The 19637-nt window shown below is 54.9% G+C and overlaps 3 protein-coding genes across 4 annotated transcripts in view; 2 read left to right on the top strand and 1 right to left on the bottom strand.

The window, feature by feature from the left end:
* COG8 (component of oligomeric golgi complex 8) overlaps positions 1–2479 on the top strand; it is an 11277-nt gene extending 8798 nt beyond the window's left edge. The window contains exon 6 of the mRNA XM_033218819.1: positions 1922–2479. The gene's annotated coding sequence lies outside the window, so the exon portion shown is untranslated. The remainder of the gene's footprint in view (positions 1–1921) is intronic.
* On the top strand, positions 121–6464 carry PDF (peptide deformylase, mitochondrial). 2 transcript variants are annotated; one of them, XR_004438957.1, is made up of 3 exons: positions 121–809; positions 1922–2462; positions 5778–6464. XR_004438957.1 is itself a non-coding variant. In XM_033218822.1 (2 exons), the coding sequence occupies exons 1-2, from the start codon at positions 236–238 to the stop codon at positions 2077–2079; spliced, it is 732 nt and encodes a 243-aa protein (XP_033074713.1). In that variant the 5' UTR covers positions 121–235; the 3' UTR covers positions 2080–2479. The 2 variants fall into 2 exon arrangements, 1 of the variants encoding a protein (XP_033074713.1); XM_033218822.1 differs by lacking the exon at positions 5778–6464 and having other exon boundaries at positions 1922–2479.
* VPS4A (vacuolar protein sorting 4 homolog A) lies at positions 6011–19637 on the bottom strand. The gene is made up of 11 exons (XM_033218821.1): positions 19431–19637; positions 14540–14651; positions 14289–14436; positions 12246–12307; positions 12021–12140; positions 11456–11612; positions 10718–10866; positions 10256–10337; positions 9754–9973; positions 8347–8487; positions 6011–6835 (listed from the first exon to the last, which is right to left on the bottom strand). The coding sequence occupies exons 1-11, from the start codon at positions 19449–19451 to the stop codon at positions 6734–6736; spliced, it is 1314 nt and encodes a 437-aa protein (XP_033074712.1). The 5' UTR covers positions 19452–19637; the 3' UTR covers positions 6011–6733.

The following is a 19637-nucleotide window of genomic DNA, read 5'->3' as shown; positions in this document are numbered from 1 at the left end:
GGTGCCCGGCGCGGGGGGGGCACAAGGTTGCGTCGCCCTGCAAGGCCCAGGGCGGGCTCGGGAGGGAGGAGACGCTCCCGGCAGGAGAGCGGAAGGGGGTGGTGCTCACTCCCGGTCTGGGCAGGAAGTGGGGGATCCAGCCGCTTCCTTGCTGTGCGCTGGCTGACGGCGCTTCCCGGCGTGCCCTGTGCTGCGGCCGGAAGGGGTGGGCCGGGTTACTGTTGCAGGGGCCGCCATGGCCCAGCTGTGGGGCACGCTGAGTCTTGGGCAGCTGTGGGCGGCAGTTCCGTGGGCAGGGGCGGCAGCCGCCTGTGCTCGGGCCCGCAGCTCCACGGCCGCCCCGGACGGCGTCGAGGGCCCTGCGCTCCGGCGCTCCTACTGGCGCCACCTGAGGCGCCTGGTACTGGGTCCTTCCGAACCTCCGTTCCCGCACGTGTGCCAGGTCGGGGACCCGGTGCTGCGGGGCGTGGCGGCCCCGATAGATCGGGCGCAGCTGGGCGGGCCCGAGCTGCAGCGGCTCACGCAGCGGCTGGTCCAGGTGATGCGGCGGCGGCGCTGCGTGGGCCTAAGCGCGCCGCAGCTGGGAGTGCCGCGGCAGTTGCTGGCGCTGGAGCTCCCTGAGGCGCTGTGTCGGGAGTGCCCGCCGCGCCAGCGCGCCCTTCGACAGATGGAGCCCTTCCCCCTGCGCGTGTTCGTGAACCCCAGCCTGCGGGTGCTGGACAGCCGCCTAGTCACCTTCCCCGAGGGCTGCGAGAGCGTCGCCGGCTTCCTGGCCTGCGTGCCCCGCTTCCAGGCGGTGCAGATCTCAGGTGCGGGGTGCGGGCTGCGGGGCCGGGGCGGCTGGAGCAGCGCGCGAGTCTTTTCCGGCCGACTCTGGCGAGCGCGCAGAAGTGGTCGCGGTTCATCTGCCGTACCTCCCGCAGGAACGAAGTGGGACGCGGGAGCGTACAGGCCTCAGGACGGATAGCGCTTGTGGGGCAGAGCCCGCTCAGATAGGACGCAGGGGCGAGGAGGGGTCTCCTAATTCCTGACAGCCCGGCGTCTGCTTTCTGCTCCCTTGCTTTCTGAAGCAAGCACTCTCTTCGGCCCCAGTTAGATCCACCACGGTGGAGTTGGAGAAGTGGGGATTGGCCCCCCAGCCTGACCCAGCCCAGAGGGCTAAGCCATTCCCCGCGTGGCACCACAGGATGTCTCGCAGAATGCGGGCTCTGCTGGGGTCGGGGTGATTGTTCCTGCAGAGCAAGCTCGTCGATTCAAGAGAGTCAGAAAAACAGTGGGGTCTTAAGCTGCAGAACGTCTGTTAGGAGTTGAGAGCCCAGCCGGGCGCGGTGGTTCAAGCCTGTAATCCCAGCACTTTGGGAGGCCGAGACGGGCGGATCACGAGGTCAGGAGATCGAGACCATCCTGGCTAACACGGTGAAACCCCGTCTCTACTAAAAATACAAAAAATTAGCTGGGCGAGGTGGCGGGCGCCTGTGGTCCAAGCTACTCGGGAGGCTGAGGCAGGAGAATGGCGTGAACCCAGGAGGCGGAGGTTGCAGTGAGCTGAGATCCAGCCACTGCACTCCAGCCTGGGCGACAGAGCAAGATTCCGTCTCAAAAAAAAAAAAAGAAAAAGGAGTTGAGAGCCCACAGATACCTCAGAAACGGGAGGTGTGTTGGGAAGGGTCGCACGGTAGGAAGATGATTTCTCATCTCAGCTCTACAGTGAGCTCCATAACCTAAGAGTTGGGAACCAGGTTGAACACTTGGTAATGGGCCGATGTGAGGCACGTTTTCCAGTTAGGAGAGGAGTTGCTGTCTACATTTGCCGTCTGCTGTTGCCTCTTGTCAATGGGAACAACCAGGGACAGGGGTGAGGAGGTTGAGGATGATACAGTTCAGCTGTTCCCACTCACCAGGGCTGTAACTTGCTTTGCAGGGCTGGACCCCAATGGAGAACAGGTGGTGTGGCAGGCGAGCGGGTGGGCAGCCCGCATCATCCAGCACGAGATGGACCACCTGCAGGGCTGCCTGTTTATTGACAAAATGGACAGCAGGACATTCACAAACGTCTGTTGGATGGAGGTGAATGATTAAAGCTTTGCTACTGGGGCTGAGGATTCCGGATACCAAGACGCACACACTTCCACTTTGAGCTGGGCACATCTTTCTTCGCATCAACTTGGATGGCTTGCATATGACAGGAAACTGGGCTGCCGAGGCATGGCAGACTGAGCTGGAGGAAGATGTCAGAAATGTTTGCCCTGAAATCAACTATGAATGGAATGTTGTCTACAGCCTGAGGAGAAGATCACCCCCAAAGGAGTGGATGTTTCCTGACAATTCTGTATGGAGGAAGGTGGGGTAACTGCATTCGTCTGCAGTAGACACGAGTTCCTCGGACCTGTATAATCTCCCAAAGCCAAGGTTTGGTAATAATGTAGCCCCTAAATATCTGAAAGCTGTCTTTAAAAATGCAGGTAAGCGTGTGACTGGCCATTTGTGCCGAGTTCTTATTTGTACAGAGGGCTTGTGGCCTTGGACGCCAGTTTGCTTATGGAAATGAAACAGGACAGAATCGTCCCTGCTCAAGGAAGTGTTTAATGACAGCACGAGTGTAAATGAGCGCCCATACCTTTTAACAGCCTTGGGCAGGATTTTGCTGCTGACATCTCTAGAGCAGCTGGTTCTTGGCTCATTCTTGGGTTAGAGGCCATGGATCAGGGCTGGGGGCAGCGGTGACAATTGAGAAGTGCAGTGAGCTTCCTGTTAAAAATTGGGACAGACACAGAAAGCAGGACTAGTACTTCCTGGTTATACACTTATTTTGTAAAAATGAATTAACATCACACCAACCAATGTGTAGGTTTAAGTGTCTGCCATGCAGGGTGGCTCACGCCTGTAATCCCAGTACTTTGGGAGGGCGGGGCGGGTGAATCACGAGGTCAGGAGTTCAAGAACAGCCTGGCCAAGATGGTGAAACCCTGTCTCTACTAAAAATACAGAAATTAGCCAGGCGTGGTGGCGAGCGCCTGTAATCCCAGCTACTGGTGAAGCCAAGGCAGAGAATTGCTTGAACCCAGGAGGCAGAGGTAGCAGTGAGCCAGGATCACGCCACTGCACTCCAGCCTGCGTGACAGAGCAAGACTCAAAGTACGATTCTGACTGTAGAGTTTTATTTTTTTCTCTGTCTCAAAAAAAAAAAAGCTTTGTTAAGAGGTGAAGGAACTCCAGTTTTATTTATTCTTTAATTTTTTTTTTAAAGATAGAGACGGGGGTCTCACTGTGTTACCCAGGCTGGTCTCAAATTCCTGGTCTCAGGCAATCCTTATGCCTTGGCCTCCCAAGGTGTGGGATCACAGTTGTGAGCCACAGTACCCAGCCAAACTCCAGTTTTAGTTAAATTGTTTCACCTCGTTTTTATGCCAAGTTTTGTAAAGTAGGTATTCTTGCTAAACAGAGTCCTCAAAATCAAACTATACAAGTAATAGGAGTCCAATAAGCTTTTTAGAGAAAATGTGTTGTAAATGGCAGTTAAATGAACCCAGGAAAGACCCGTCCTCCCCTGTGGCTTTCTTTTTTTTTTTTTTTTTTTTTTGAGACAGAGTCTCGCTCTGTCGCCCAGGCTGGAGTGCAGTGGCCGGATCTCAGCTCACTGCAAGCTCCGCCTCCCGGATTTACGCCATTCTCTCGCCTCAGCCTCCCGAGTAGCTGGGACTACAGGCGCCCGCCATCTCGCCCGGCTAATTTTTTGTATTTTTTTTTTTTTTAGTAGAGACGGGGTTTCACCGTGTTAGCCAGGATGGTCTCGATCTCCTGACCTCGTGATCCGCCCGTCTCGGCCTCCCAAAGTGCTGGGATTACAGGCTTGAGCCACCGCGCCCGGCCCCCTGTGGCTTTCTTTGAGGCCCCAGGAGGCCAAGCAGAAGCAAACTGGCTCTAGGTGCAGCCTGACTTTGAAAAGGAATCCTGGCCGGGCTTGGTGGCTCATGCTGGTAATCCCAGTACTTTGGGAGGGCAAGGCGGGCAGATCACCTGAGGTCAGGAGTTCAAGACCAGCCTGACCAACATGGCAAAACCCTGTTTTTACTAAAAATACAGAAACTAGGTGGGCGTGGTGGTGGGCGCCTGTAATTCCAGCTACTTGGGAGGCTGAGGCAGGAGAATCGCTCGAACCCATGAGGCAGAGGTTGCAGTGGGCTGAGATCTCGCCACTGGACTCCAGCCTGACGACAAAGGCTCCATCTCAAAAAAAAAAAAAAAAGGAATCCCAACGAGGTACTGGTGCAAGGTCAGAGACGCGGCCAGTGGGGAGATTGGTAGAAAGCTCATTGCTACTGAAAACATGGGTCTTTAGGAAAATTAGAATTCAGTGAGCCTCCTTTCATTTGGATAATGTTCAGAAGCTCTTGCAGGGGGCTATGGTGACATTTTGATGCTTATAGTCTGAGGTTAACGCCTTTGTGGTGGGCATTGGTAGCAATAAAATGCAAATTTTATTGCATTTCCAGTAAAATCTCTTCCACTTCAAGCAGGAAGCCCTCACAAAAAGCACATGTACACATCAATATTATGAGCTAATCAGAGTTTTAGAAATCACCTTCCACAGTGAAAGCCAGTGTAGGCAGAAGGTTTAGAACAGAATCCCCAGGTCGAGAAGTGAATTTCAGAGCATTTCAGGGAGGAAACTCCTTTGCACATGTCAGCATGTTTAACATCGATGATGGCAGGTTGTGTGCTGGCAGCCAGAGTCTGAGGCCACCGTCCAAGGTTCAGCACCAGTGGTTCCTGTTGCTGGTCATGGAGAGAGCTAAGTGGAAAGACAGGTGTCTTCACGCTCTTAACTAGAGCACAGGGATGGACCATAGCCGCGCTAACCTTTCTTGACCCCTAGTATTTGTTAAGGTGTTTAAGCAGTAGGAATGAGGAAACAAAGTTCTGATTCAAGTAAATGTAACTAGAAGTTAAAAATTTAAAAATTTGTAAGCTCACTAAAGTGAAGCTCTGTAGACATGGTTCATTTCCTGGGGGCTTGGGGTACATAACCAAAAACTTAAACGAGCGCCCCCGAGCCACGAAGATCCCAGCTGCTGTGCCTGAGGGGGTACCCCAAGCCACAAAGATCCCAGCTGCTGTGGTTGAGGGGTAACCCATCAGCACTGGAGCCAAGTCTTGGAGCTACTGATCCAAAGTTAGCTCACTTCTGCAGAGGCTTCAAACCAGAGCAAAGAAACGGCCCAATGCAAGGCCAGTGTGAGCCAAGAGCTGGCCATGTAATCAGTTCCGGCCCAGCCAGGTTTGAAAGGTAGAGAAGTACTGAGTTTTGGCGAGGGAGGCTTGGAACAAAGCCCTTTCCCAGGCTACAAGCTTCATTTACTAGGCCAGGTCTTTCTGTGTGAATGTGCTTTGACTTAGGTCTGTTCATATGCATGGGGTAAACGTGGGACAGCCTCTGCAGCTTCACGGCCTGCAGGACACATGTCCAGGGCTGCCTGCTCTGGGCCCTTGGTGTCTGTTGGGGGTCACAAACTGAAATGGCCACAGGGGCTATCTGGGCAGGCAACACAGATGAGTGGGGATGGGGCCCCTTTCTGCACAGAGCAGCCTCTGCTCAGTGGCTGTGGACAGGCTGCCCCATGAGGATGCAGGCCCAACATAGCCTAATTTAATCTTCTAGAAGTCAGAATTCTGAATTTTTATGTCAACTTTGAACTTTTAAATGTTAGCGGCAGGCCAAACAGCTGTAGGACGGGTCTGGCACGCAGGGCTCTCACTTTGCAGTCTCTGATCTGCAGGCCGAACAACGGCAAGAACTATCTGGATCCCAAACACCCCCAGCCAAACTTCTGAGGCCTTAAGGGGAGGAGGCCTTGCACACCTGACTGGAGAACAGGCCTGAGAACTGCAGCGTTCCTGTTTCCTGCTCTGCTTTAGAAGAGCAGAGAGAAAACCAGAGGGTCTTTTAATTGGAGGTAAGGGTGGTCCTTCAGAGTCCCAGGCAAGAGTCAAAGATGAGATCACTCGGGTGGCTCAAGAAGGGAAAAGGATTTATTAGACCGTTTCCAGGACAGGGACCCAGGGGCAGTGGCTGGGTTCAGTGTTCTCACACTCAGGAAGAAAAGGCAGTGAACACCCCGCCTGACTGCCTTCCCCGGATCTGAACAAGACCATCTCCTCCCCGCCAAGGAAGACACAGCCCTGAATGTGAGCCTAGGAGGGTGGGAATGGCTTATGTCACTCAGTCCTTGAGGCAGAGCTTGGGCTGGGGTTGCAGGGGCATCAGCCAATTTGCTCTCAAGGAGCAAAACTTGGGTGTAAAAGGAATGGGCAGTGGAGCTAGCCAACTGTCTGGAGGTCTGGGTGACCTCGCAGCATGGCTGCTCCCCCCGCCCCCCACTCCTTGACACTTCCAGGTGATTTTATCTTTATTTATAAACAAGACGAAAATCCAAGCAGCATTAATTTAGGGGAACAAAAGATGGAAAAAAAGGGGGGGGGGGCAGAAGGAGCTGGTGAGCATCCAAGAGAGGAGGAAGTAGGAAGAGCCAGTGTCCACCGTGTGCCCCGGGGCGGTGGAGTGTCTGGCTGCGAGGCTCTTCCTTCTGGCTCCCTGGCAGGCGGCCAGACAGCAGAGGGGACTCTAGTGACTTTGGGACAAGCCCTGGAGCCCTGTCTGGCTGCTGACACAGGGAGTGCCTGCATTTGCCCCCATCAACCTCCCACCTTCACCATCGCCCAAGTGAAGCAGCTTTTAACTCTCCTGCCCAAAGTCCTCTGAGAATTTCTTCACTTTCAGGAGGTCGTCTGCATTCACCGTGGGCCGGGTGGTGGCCAGAGACCGCAGCATGTCCGACTGTGAAGGCAAGAGCATGTGCTTGAGCAGGAGCCAGGCTCCAGGTCCCCAACCTCCCCTCAGCACGCAACAGGCGCAGTCGAGGGTGGGAAGAGGCCTGCCTTCAAGGCCACCCCAGAGACCTGCTTGAATCTGCCTATGGCAGGGACCCTGTTCCCTCTCGAGGCAGCTCAGATGGGCCTCCTCCTGGTCTGAGAATCTAAGCTCCATCATCTCATAACTCCCCTTAGGAACTTTTTTTTGGAAACAGAGTCTCACTGTTGACCAGGCTGGAGTGCAGTGGCACAATCTCGGCTCGCTGTAACCTCTACCTCCTGGGTTCAAGTGATTCTCCTGCCTCAGCCTCCCAAGTAGCTGGGCTATAGGTGTGTGCCACCACACATGGCTGATTTTTGTATTTTTAGTAGAGATGGGGTTTCACTATGTTGGTCAGGCTGAACTCCTGACCTCAGGTGATCTGCCTGCCTTGGCCTCCCAGAGTGCTGGGATTACAGGCATGAGCCACTGCACCCCCAGGAGCTTTCTTAACTGCACACCCCCTACATCAGCCACAAGGGCAGACACTTGCCAGGACGGCACAGGTCATAATGAGAGGGCCACGTTACGCGGGTGCGGGGCTGCCTTTGCAACTGCATCACAGTAAGCCGTCCTGACACATTCACTGCCTCACTGTACCACACAAGCAAAACCCATGGATTGATGTCATATTATCTGGACCCGACTTTACTTGCTAAAGAATATAAAATGCAGGCTAGGAGTGATAGCTCATGCTTGTAATCTCAGCACTTTGGGAGGCCAAGTTGAGGATCACTTAAGCCCAGCAGTTTGAGACTGGCCTGGGCAACACAGCAAGGCCCCGTTTCTTAAAAAAAAAAAAAAAAAAAAAAAAAAAAATTAGCTGGGCATGGTGGTGTGTGCCTGTTGCTGCTACTCAGGAGGCTGAGGTGAGAAGATTGTGTGAGCTGGTGAGGTGGAGGCTGCAGTGAGCCATCATTGCACCACTGCACCCAGCCTTTGTATGTACAAAATGCTAATGCTGCCACCTGCATCCTGGGCACCCACTGAGTATAGCGGCTGCCACGCCAGCTTCCCTGAGCTACAAAGGCCATTCTCAACAGCCTAGGACATAGAAGGAGAGGACTATTTTTTATTTTCGAGACGGAGTCTCGATCTGTCACCCAGGCTGGAGTGCAGCAGTGCAATCTCGGCAACCTCTGCCTCCCGACTTCAAGTGATTCTTCTGCCTCAGCCTCCCAAAGAGCTGGGCCTACAAGTGCACACCAGCACGCCTAGCTAATTTTTGTATTTTTAGTAGAGACACGGGGTTGCTCCATATTGGCCAGGCTGATCTCAAACTCCCAAGGTGATCCGCCCACCTTGGCCTCCCAAAGTGCTGGGATTACAGGCATGAGCCACCACACCCAGCCTGGAGAAGGCTGTTTTTATTCTGGACCCAAGCCCCCAATTTTCTGGGCTCTGTTGCAGCCCTCTTCCCTCCGTCAGTCACTTACCATGCAAACCACAGGCTCTAAGAGTTTGTCCCCAGGGACATCCATCCAAGTCATCTCCATGGCTCCTGGGTCCCCTGGTGAGCACGGGGTTAGGAGGTCATCGATCATCACGCTGGGGTTGGTGCGGGAGGGACCACAGACCTGAAACAAAATGGATCTGACTGGCTGGAGCAGCTGCCCCTCAGTGTCAGTGAGAGCGGCTGGACCCCTCCGGTCTCTGAGGAGGTCCCAAAGAGAATGTTCTCTGGGTCCCCAGCATCTGAGGAAGATGGGCTCCTTCAGAAATTGGGCTGGGTGGTCCGAGCAATTCATGATATGCGTGCGATTCCAGCAATCTGTAGCCCCAGTGCCTTGATGTCTTCCTCAGTAACAGTCACGTCTCACCAGGAACACAGTGACATTAAAAGTGTGATATGGTTTAGCTGTGCTCCCACCCACATCTCACCTTGAACTGTATCTCCCAGAATTCCCACATGTTGTGGGAGGGACCCGGGGGGGGGGCGGGTAACTGCATCATGGGGGCTGGTCTTTCCTGTGCTATTCTAGTGATCATGAATAAGTCTTATGAGATCTGATGGGTTTATCAGGGGTTTCCACTTTGGCTTCTTCATTTTCTCTTGCCACCACCATGGTTCTGAGGCTTCCCCAGCCATGTGGAACTGTGAGTCCAATTAAACCTCTTTTTCTTCCCAGTCTCGGGTATGTCTTTATCAGCAGGATGAAAATGGACTAATACAAAGTGGTTTTCCAACTGAAGTCTGCTGCCTTGGCAAAACATTCCCCCTGTGTCCACAAGGCTCATTCCCTCACCCCTTCACCTCCTATCTCAGGCATCACCCCAGTGCCATCTGCCCTTCCCTCCATGCCCAAGACACCTCTCTCCTAATCCTGCTCCATCCCCATCCCCCTCTGAGAAACTCGCTGACTGTGCTGTCTCCCCGCCAAGAACGAGGGTCCAGGGTTTTTGTCTGTTGGTCGCTCATGTCTTCCCAGCACTTAGGACAGTGCCGGGCACACGGGAGGACCCATAGCAAACACTCAGCAGAGATGTACTGAATGAATGGATGGGGCTTCCTGCTTATTTCATATCCAACACTTTCCAAACACTGACTTGGTGTCCACCCCGCACAAGAGCACACAGTGCTGGAGGAGAAGGCCGCAGCAGGGTTAAGACAGTAAAGTGGCCCTGTCCTCTGCTTTCACACACCCTGGGATGGCCACACTGCAGAAGAGCTGCAGGGAGGGGAGAGTGGGTGCAGCCCCCATGGCACTGGCCCTCCGTTCTCCAGGAAGCCTCAGAGACTGTTATCACCTGAGCAGCCGGGGAGCAGGACTAGGAGCTGGGGAAAAAAATGAACATCCCACTCTTGCTATGACATTTTCTCAGCAGTGGCCACGGGCACTCACCTTTTTGAAGTGTGTGGCCGACTGCACCTTCCTCACAGGCTGCATGAGGGAGTCCCGCACGATGATGCTGATGTCCGCACCCGAGTAGCCTTCCGTCTTCCGGGCCAGCTCGTGGATGTTTGCATCCGTGAGGTTGTGGGGAGTGCTCCCCAGATGCAACCGGAACATCTGGGCACGGGCAGCTTCCTCCGGCAAGGGGATGTAAATTCGCTTTTCAAACCTAGAGAGCCCAGCACACGGCAGGTGTTGAGAGCGGATGATGGAATGCTATTCACTGAAGGGGAGGTGTGAAGATTTGAGTGAAACGGACACACTTCACAGGCCAGTGATGCTGGCAGCACATCCTCAAAAAGCCAGCCTCACAAAGTGCTCTGCTTGGCAGGCAGGTGGGAAGACTCCAGGGAAAAGGGGCCAGGGCTGCACCCTGGCTGCCAGCAGCAGGCAGACCATGACCGTGCTGGGAGGAAGCCTCCAGCTCTGGCTCCTCCTGGGGAAGACTCACCTCCTCCTGATGGCCGAATCCAACACCCATGGTATGTTCGTGGCTCCAAGAACCAGAGTCCCATCATTGTTATTCCCCACCCCTGTGGAGAAAGGGAGACAGATGCAGACTCTGGACAGCTGCACGGGTCAGTTGAAACCTGGGGACAGACCCCGGGGGCTTTGCGTGTCAGCAATGGAAGCCATCCCTGTGCCACCCACCACCGGCAGGGTCCCAAGTGAGATTAAACCACATCTTAGTCTGGCTGTGCCATGTGAGACCTGTGGCACTGCCTGCCATGGGAGGGGTGGAGTGGCCGGCGCCAGCAGAGGCCTCAGGCGCCTCTTGGGCAGTCTGAGGGGCTGGAGCTGGGGAGTGCCTCTCCGTGGCTGAGGACAACCCAATCCAGCCAAGCTCAGAATAAAGCCCAGGGTCGGCTTTAGGTGCAACACGAACCAAGGGGGCCCTGGGCCCGGCACACACCCTGCATCTGGACCAAGAACTCCGTTTTGATCCTCCGGGCAGCCTCGCTCTCATTTTCATTTCGGGATCCGCAGAGGGAATCCACCTCGTCGATGAAGATGATGGAGGGCTTGTGCTGCCTGGCCAGCTCAAACAGGTTCTTGACCAGCCTGTGAAGGTGAGAGAGGCGGTGAGGACAAGACGCTCACATCCATGCCTGCCTGGGCTCCTGGCACTTCCCTCTCCTCACCCTTCCCACAGGGAGGCGCAGGCCATGGTCATGCCGGGATTGCAGAAAACATGGTGGTGAGGAGCCCTCGGGCCGCACTGCACCAAGAGGAGCACACCCTGGCGTCAGCCCCGAACAGAGCCTCAATCCCAGGAGCCCCATGCACTAGCTCTGCACTTGGGACACGTCAGTCCCCTTCTTCCACGCCCGTCTCATCACATGTAAAACAGGAGTCAGTGTGGGGAACAATGTCCCCCACACACTGCCCCAACAGGGACCGCAACCCAGACCCCAAAACTATCCTCACTTCCTTTCCCTTCCCTTCTGGAGCACTTCACCTCTCCCAGGTCCCTTCCACCTTCACCTGCCTTTGTTGGGACAGTGTCCCAGCCAATAAGCTAGCGACAAACTGCTCTTGGGTACCCTCCCTGAAAAGCAAACCACTCCGGGAGGTGACTCCACGGGGTGGGCCGCTGGGTCACTAGCAGGGCCGGGGCTGCCGGCACAGCACAGCCTGGTGGCCGACTTACTTTTCACTCTCCCCCAGCCACTTGGACATCAGGTCTGAGGAGGACACAGAGAAGAAGGTGGAGTTGTTGGCCTCTGTCGCCACGGCTTTGGCCAAGTAGGATTTCCCTGTGCCAGGGGGTCCGAACAGCAGAATCCCCCGCCAGGGGGTGCGCTTGCCTACAACAGAGATTCCACAGAAGTGAGGCCTCCTGACTGGGGAAAGGAATAGGAAAAGCAGAGGGTCTCGAGTCCCATCCATAGAGTAAGAGAGGGCATTCTGTGAAACGACGGACTTTAGGGGCACACGAGTGATGGGAGCTACCTTCCCTGCTGTGCCCTGTGCTGTGACCCCATGACCTTGCACAGTGACACCATCTGTCACTGCTTCCTGATCCTGCCCACCCTGTGAGGTGATCGTCATCTCAAAGCTTCAGCCACAGCAGTGTAGACACCAGCGAGCAGCCAGGCCTGGCTCTCTGCGGAACATGGGAGCTGAGTTGACACTGACTCCCGGGTGCCTCGGAGTGCCAGCCCTGCAGAAGCCTGGAATTTTTATGTTGGGGCTTGAAATGGCTCAACTCTCACCTGTGAACAAATGTGGGAATTTGATTGGCAAAATGACAGCTTCTTTGAGGGCCTCCTTGGCCCCCTCCAGCCCGGCCACGTCGTTCCACCGTATGTTGGGCTTCTCCATCACAACGGCACCTGCGAGAGGGAGGCCGACCCAGGCCCGGTCAAGGGACATGAGCCAGCTCAGCTGCGGACCCACGCCTGTCCCCTGCCGCTGCCACCGGGCTGCGAGCCACTTACCCATCAGCTGTTCCTGCAGTTTCTTCTTCTCCGGATTATCCCCTTCACTGTCACTGTCACTGCTGGGAAAGGAGACGGAAAGTCACAAGCTGGCCCTTCAGCCTGGAATGCAGAGGTGCTCCCAGCAAGTCCAGGCTCCGCTGCCTGCACACTGGTTAAGGAACGAAGACTTCCTGGCTTAACAGTGCTGTGTGACCCGCAAGCAAGTACTTCGGGGACATCTGGGCCGATGCTTTCAGCAGCTCACTTCAGGAACCCCCCAGCAAGCACCCCTATAACCCACCCTGTTTCTTCGTGGAGGGGATGGGATCAGGATGTCGGCCCTCTCCTGAAGGCCGTAAGGGAAATGTGCTTCAGCTGGACTTAAAGAGCAGCCCAGGCCGGGTGCGGTGGCTCATACCTCACACTCTGGGAGGCCACCTGCAGCGGCTCACACAGCCCAGGCTGGGTGTGGTGGCTCACCCCTGTAATCCCAGCACTCTGGGAGGCTGAGATGGGAGGATCGCTTGAGCCCAGGAGTTTGAGACCAGCCTGGGAAACAGCGAGATCCTGTCTCTACAAAAAACAAAATTAGCTGGGCAAGGTGGCACGCACCTATGCTGCCAGCTACTTGGGAGGCAGAGGTTGCAGTTAACCAAGATTGCACCACTGCACTCCAGCCTGGGAGACAGAGTGAAGCCCTATCTGAGGGGAAAAAAAAGCAGCCAGTCAAGCAACGTAGCTGCCAGAAGCTTTTTTTTTTTTCTCTTTTTTGAGATGGAGTCTGGTTTTGTTGCCCAGGCTGGAGTGCAATGGCACAATCCCGATCTCAGCTCACTGCAACCTCCGCCTCCCGGGTTCAAGTAATTCTCTGGCCTCAGCCTCCCAAGTAGCTGGGATTACAGGCACATGCCACAATGCCCAGCTAATTTTTTTGTATTTTTAGTAGAGACAGGTTTCACCATGTTGGCCAAGTTGGTTTTGAAATCCTGACCTCAAGTGATCTGCCCGCCTCGGCCTCCCAAAGTGCTGGAATTACAGGCGTGAGCCACCGCAGCCCGCACCAGAAGCTTTTTCTAGAGACTCAGGGACAGCATGTGCCCCGACTCCAAAGCAGCCACTGCCGAACGACAGAGGAGAAGGCAAAACTGAAATCGAAAGGGAACTCCTGGGGAGAACGCAGCCACTGCTGTCACCCCAGGGCTACTTCCTCTCTGTATGGAATTTGTAATCCTCAGAACTTTAATCCTTCTTGGAGATCCCTGGCCTCCACCCCTGCCTCGTCAGGCCTCTCCCTCTGGGGATGGGAGCGCGGTGCGGACCCTCCATCCAGGAGGAGGCCTTGCCTCTGGTGAGACAGGTGACACCACCCGCCCCCTCCTGCCTGGGGGACCCCCTCACTTCCCCTCCCACGCCTCCAAGATACCACTAGCATTTGTGTTCAGATGACTGGGATCACTGTGGTGGGCGAACCCCGGATCTGAGGTGAGAGGCTGTGGAGAGGACCCTGGCTGGGGTTATCAGGGCCACCCGCCCTGCACTGGGGGTCCAGGCTCCATCCTGTGAGACCTCGGCAGGGCCCCTAACCCAAGCCGGCCGCCCCACCTGTCGGAGGCAGGTGACTCTTTGACAGTCACAGCAGCTGGCACTCATTGCATGCTCTCGTGTGCCGAGCTCCAAGGGCAGTGCCCACATCATCTCACTGCTCCCTACGGCAACGCTGGGAGGGGAGTTCCACGACCTTCCCCGTTCCAAGATGTGGAGATGGCAGGCACACGGGGTCCTGGCACTAGGCTGGGAGCTGACAGAGCTGGGGTACCGTCCTGAGAGACTCTACCATCTGCACCAAGCTCCCCTTATCCCCATGGCATGTGGGTCAGATCCAACGAGACGATGAACACGGAAGTGCTCTGGGCCATGCTCCCTGAAAGCAGCTGCTGGCACTGTCATCCCTGCACTGTGAGGACCATTTCCACAGGGAAGTCCAAGGCCGCATGAGCGCCAGGAATGACGGGGAGCCATGAGGAGGGCGCAGGCACCTGGGCGGACGCTGCAGACACTCACCCCTTGCCCTCACTCTGGTTCTCTTTGACTGGCTTCTTGCCGTGTTTTTCTTTGCTTCGTAAATAATCCTTAAGCTTCTCGGCCCGGTCTAGGTACTGCACGCACTTGGCTCGAATGCTCTCCTTGGCCTTGTCGCTGTGGGCCTCATCTGTGAAAGGGAACACGGAGGGGCCCCTGTGAGGCTCGTGCACCACCCCCTCCCATGCCCTCCCCTCTGGAGCGCGGCAGCCTGAGGACCCTGCGCGACTCACACTTGATGGCGTGGAGGAAGTACTCCACCGCATGCTGGTACAGCCGCAGCGCCTCCTCGTAGTTCTTGGCTTTGTCCTCTTCTGTGGCTTTTGTCACCAGATCAATGGCTTTCTGGAAAGGCAAAGCAAACTGCTCAGTGCTTCCTTGGAGACACAGAAAGTCGCTGGGGTCACAGGCATGAGGATGAGATGTGATGAGGGATGCCGCTGGGCCTCTGGATTTATTGCTTGTGGGCCGTTTCACTGGCCTACTTTTCCAACATCGGCTAGAAAGGCCTTCAAATGAGGCTTTAAAAGCCGGCCAGCCGTCTTCACAATAAGCTCAGACGGTTAAAAGCCACGCTCTGGATTTTAGCAAGTGGAAACCTGACCTAATATCTCAGGTCCAGGGCTCAAGGGGCGAGTTCACAGGACTTTCTGTTCTGCTGCCTCAAGGGAAAGAGAAACAGACCCGAGCTGAGAGCCTGGCAGAAGGGACACGCAGAAGCAAGTGACTGCTGGTTTGCTTAGCAAGGAGGCCAGAAACTGCACCCAGCCTCAGGGCCAGAGAAGAGCCAGCCAGAAGGAAAGTCCTGCCCGACTGCGAGTTTCCACAGGATACACTGAAAGGCCTCTCTCCGTCTCCTACTGGCTCCACGCAGCTTGCTTCTCCAGGCTGCAGAGAGAAGACGGTTTCCTTCGCTGTCTAGAGTGACACCCCAGGAAGGCGCTCTTACGCACAAGGCTCCACACACCAGTAGCTCCAGTAAGAAAAGTACTTGCTTGCTCCCTGCTGCCAACAGAAGGGAACTGTGTCCCTCCGGAACCTTGTAAGAGCTCTGTGAGAGTGAGTGTCTTTGGGAATCCCAGAAATCCCGTGGGCCAGTGCCCTAGGCTGAACTGAAAGCACCTCTGTGGTTTTATTTGTTATTTCTATTTTATTTTATTTTTTTTTTAAGATAGAGTCTCACTCTGTCGTCCATGCTGGAGTGCAATGGCGGGATCTTGGCTCACTGCAACCTCCACCTCTCGGGTTCAAGCGATTCTCCTGCCTCAGCCTCCCCAGTAGCTGGAATTACAGGTGCCTAATACCACACCCGGCTAATTTTTGTATTTTTAGTAGAGACAGAGTTTCACCATGTTGGCCAGGCTGGTCTCGAACTCCTGACCTCAAGTGACCCACCTGCCTCGGCTTCCAAAGTGCTGGGATCATAGGCGTGAGCCATTGCAACTGGCCAATAAAGCACCTACATGGTTTTAAAGCCTGGTTTTAAAAACTGAAGCTTCACCGACGCCTGCAGGAAGCATGACCAGAATTCTCCTCCTCAGATCCAGCACCAGTTACCAGGCACACAATCCCACCGCAGACCCACGGTTCCAGGCACAGCAAACAATAAACCTCCTGACCGGCTCTTGGCAGGGCCGGGGCATTTGTTCAGCCCTCTCTCATCTGCAAGGAAGAAGTCTCCGAAAGAAACACAGACAGCTTGACAGGACAGACAAGGCTGGGGGAGGCTGGGCCGGGCTGATGTGAAATGAACTCAGCGGATTGAAGAGATGAGAAGACGGGTGAGTGCTGGCCATTATTTTCAAGCCTCTGCTCCCTCTACTACCTACAATGAATGGCTGGGAGCCCCAAACCTTCTTAGAAATGAGCTTAGGCACAGGCTGCCCTTGACTGTCCTCTTCTGTGTGATGTTCCTTCAGATGAGACAAGAAGGCAGCGCTCCTCTCCCTGGTGGCTTCTCTTCTGCAGAACAAACACCCCCAGTACCTCGGACTTTTTCACCCTCCGTAATATCATGCTTGGGTCTGTCCTTAGAACAATACTGAGGGTGTTCTTTGTTCTACAAGGAGCAGCACTGACCCATCCCCTCTCTCCTTCTGGAAACTCTAGTAACGCACCTAAGAGTGTGCTGGGGCTGGGCGCGGTGGCTCATGCCTGTAATCCCAGGAGTTTGGGATGCCGAGGCAAGCGGATCACCGGAGGTCAGGAGATCAAGACCATCCTGGCTAACACAGTGAAGCACTGTCTCTACTAAACATACAAAAAGTTAGCCAGGCATGGTGATGTATGCCTGTAGTCCCAGCTACTTGGGAGGCTGAAGCAGGAGAATTGCTTGAACCCGGGAGGTGGAGGCTGCTGAGAGCTGAGATCGCGCCAGTGAGAGTCCATCTCAAAAAAAAAAAAAAAAAAAAAAAGAGTGCACTGGACTTTTCTGGCAACCACATACAGTTTTTCACACACAGGAGTCCGAATTTCTTTGTTTTTTTTTGTTTTGTTTTTTTTTTTTTTGAGACGGAGTCTCGCTCTGTCGCCCAGGCTGGAGTGCAGTGGCGTGATCTCGGCTCACTGCAAGCTCCGCCTCCCAGGTTTACGCCATTCTCCTGCCTCAGCCTCCCGAGTAGCTGGGAATACAGGCGCCCGCCACCTCGCCCGGCTAGTTTTTTGTATTTTTTTTTTTAGTAGAGATGGGGTTTCACCGTGTTCGCCAGGATGGTCTCAATCTCCTGACCTCGTGATCCGCCCGTCTCGGCCTCCCAAAGTGCTGGGATTACAGGCTTGAGCCACCGCGCCCGGCCAGAGTTTCAATGGAGAGAAACAGTATTACAGGAGGGTAAGGTGACAAACTGCCAGCCCTGCTGCATCTCTAATAACACGTATGGCAAAAGATGAGGACCAAAAAAAGGGTGCTAATGGGGGCTGGCAAATGCTTACCATAAAGGACCAGATGGTAAATAATTTAGGATTTGCCAGCCAATCTCTGTTGCAACAACTCTACCTTGGTGGCACAAAAGTGGCTGTAGACAGTATATCAGTAAACGAACAGGGATATGTTCCAATAAAACTTTATTTATAGACCCTGAAATGTGAATTTCATAGGATTTTCATGTGTCATGAAATACTTTTTTTTCAAGGCATTTAAAAAATGTAAAAACCTATGACATTATGTTAAGTCATAATGAAGGAAACCAGCCACAAAGGACCACCTATTGTATGACTCCATTTACATAAAGTGCCCAGAATAGGCAAACCCACAGAGAAAAAAGGTAGATGAGTGGTTGCCCAGAGCTGGGAGAGAGAGGGGCTGGGGGGTAAGGGTTTCTTCTGGAGGTGATGAAAATGCTCTCAAAAGTGATTGTGGTGATGGTCACACAACCATGAATATACTAAAAGCACTGAATTATACACTTTAAATGGGTGAGTTGCGCTGGGCACAGTGGCTCACATGTATAACCCCAGCATTTTGGGAGGCCGAGGTGGGCAGATCACACTTGAAGTCAGGAGTTCGAAACCAGCCTGGCCAACATGGTGAAACCCCGTCTCTACTAAAAATACAAAAAAAAAAAATTAGCTGGGCATGATGGTGGCTCATTAGTAGCTCAGTAGTAATCCCAGCTACTCGGGAGGTTGAGGCAGAAGCTGCAATGAGTTGAGATTGCACCACTGCACTCCAGCCTGGGCAACAGAATGACACTGTCTCAAAAAAAAATTAATAAAAATAAAAACATGTAACAGGTGAGTTACATGGTAAGCACACAAGTTATACCGTAATAAAGTTGTGTTTAGGCCAGGCCCGGTGGCTCACACCTGTAATCCCAGCACTCTGGGAGGCCGAAGTGGGCAGATCACTTGAGGTCGGGAGGTCGGGAGTTCGAGCCCAGCCTGGCCAACACGGTGAAACCCCGTCTCTACTAAAAATATAAAAATTAGCCAGGTGTGGTTGTGCGTGCCTGTAATCCCAGCCACTCAGGAGGCTGAGGCAGGAGAATCGCTTGAACCTGAGAGGTGGAGACTGCAGTGAGCAGAGATCACACCACTGCACTCCAGTGTAGGAGACAGAATGAGACTCCGTCTCAAAAAAATAAATTAAGAAAATAAATAAAGCTGTGTTTAAAACTGAAAACATTCTTGGTTCACAGGCCATAAAAAACCTGCCTGGGCAGACGGGATCTGTGGCTTCTGCTGGTGAATGGTGGGGTCTGGCTGCGGACTCCATCTAATTCCTAACCTGGTACCCCAACTCATTCCATGTCTGCTCCTACTTCCGCCCTCCTCCACCTTCAGGTCTCTGAATGCTACTGGAACTCTGATGTCCCTTCTTCCACGAAGTCTCCCAGGCACTTTGTCAGTTGTTACTTAATGGACACCTACTATGTGCCAGACACACGTCAGGAATGCTTTACCGTAATTATTCAATTTAAAGCCATCATCACAACAACCTAAAGGGCATTACCCCATTTTACAGACCAGGAAACTCGAGAGCCAAAGATTAAAAAAAAAAAAAACCTAGCCCAAGGTCACTTGCTGGTGAGTGGCACAGCTGAGATTCAAACCCCGGGCTGAGGCCTGAGCATGTTGCTATCTTCTGGCCCCGCAGAACTGACAGCACCTAGAGGGTGGGTCAGTCGTTCACCCAGGTGGCGACATCCCAGCACCACCCTGCAGGATCTAGGGAATGAATGAAGGGTCGATGGCCGAGAAGAGGAAGTCGAAGATTGGGGAAGGGGCCAGGGCTTGTTCGAAGTGGGGCCGAGGGGCTTCCAGGACCGGAGGGAGCGAGCATCGCTGTCTTAGAGCCCAGCCGGACCCCGGGCCGAGCTTCCCGACGGTGCCTGTGCGGCTTGGGTGAGGCTGCTCCCCACGGCGGTACCGGGGCGCCGGGTACACGAAGCGGCCCTGGGGCTGGGCCAGCCGGGCAGGGCCGGAGGGCCTGAGGGTAGAGACGCCACCCCGGCTCCGAGTGCGTGGAAACAGACACGGGCGGAAGCGGCGAGGGGACGGCCGGGGCGGGGTCGCGAGGCCGGGGCTGGGAGGCGCCCACCTGACCACCCGCCCGCCGCCCGGCTCTGCGGCCCGCAGGCCCCGCCGCCTTCGGCCTCCGCAGTCGGGCCGGGCCGCACCAGGTACCTGGAGGGTTGACGTTGTCATTTCATCTCCTGGGTCCGCCCCACACCCCGCGGCGCTGCTTGCGGCCTCGGTCCGGCCCCGGGGAGCCGAGGTACTGAGTCCGGCGCGGAGAGCCCGGCGGTGGGCGCTGAGCGCGGTGCGCGGGCAGGGCGGCCGCTCGCAGCGGGAGCCGAGTCCGAGGGCGAGCGAGGAGCGCGGCCCAGAGCG

The sequence above is a fragment of the Trachypithecus francoisi genome, unplaced genomic scaffold (assembly GCF_009764315.1).
Source record: "Trachypithecus francoisi isolate TF-2019V2 unplaced genomic scaffold, Tfra_2.0 Lachesis_group10, whole genome shotgun sequence".
Lineage (NCBI taxonomy): Eukaryota > Metazoa > Chordata > Mammalia > Primates > Cercopithecidae > Trachypithecus > Trachypithecus francoisi.
Note: the sequence above shows the minus strand (reverse complement) of the source record. Positions and strands in the feature narration are given on the sequence as shown.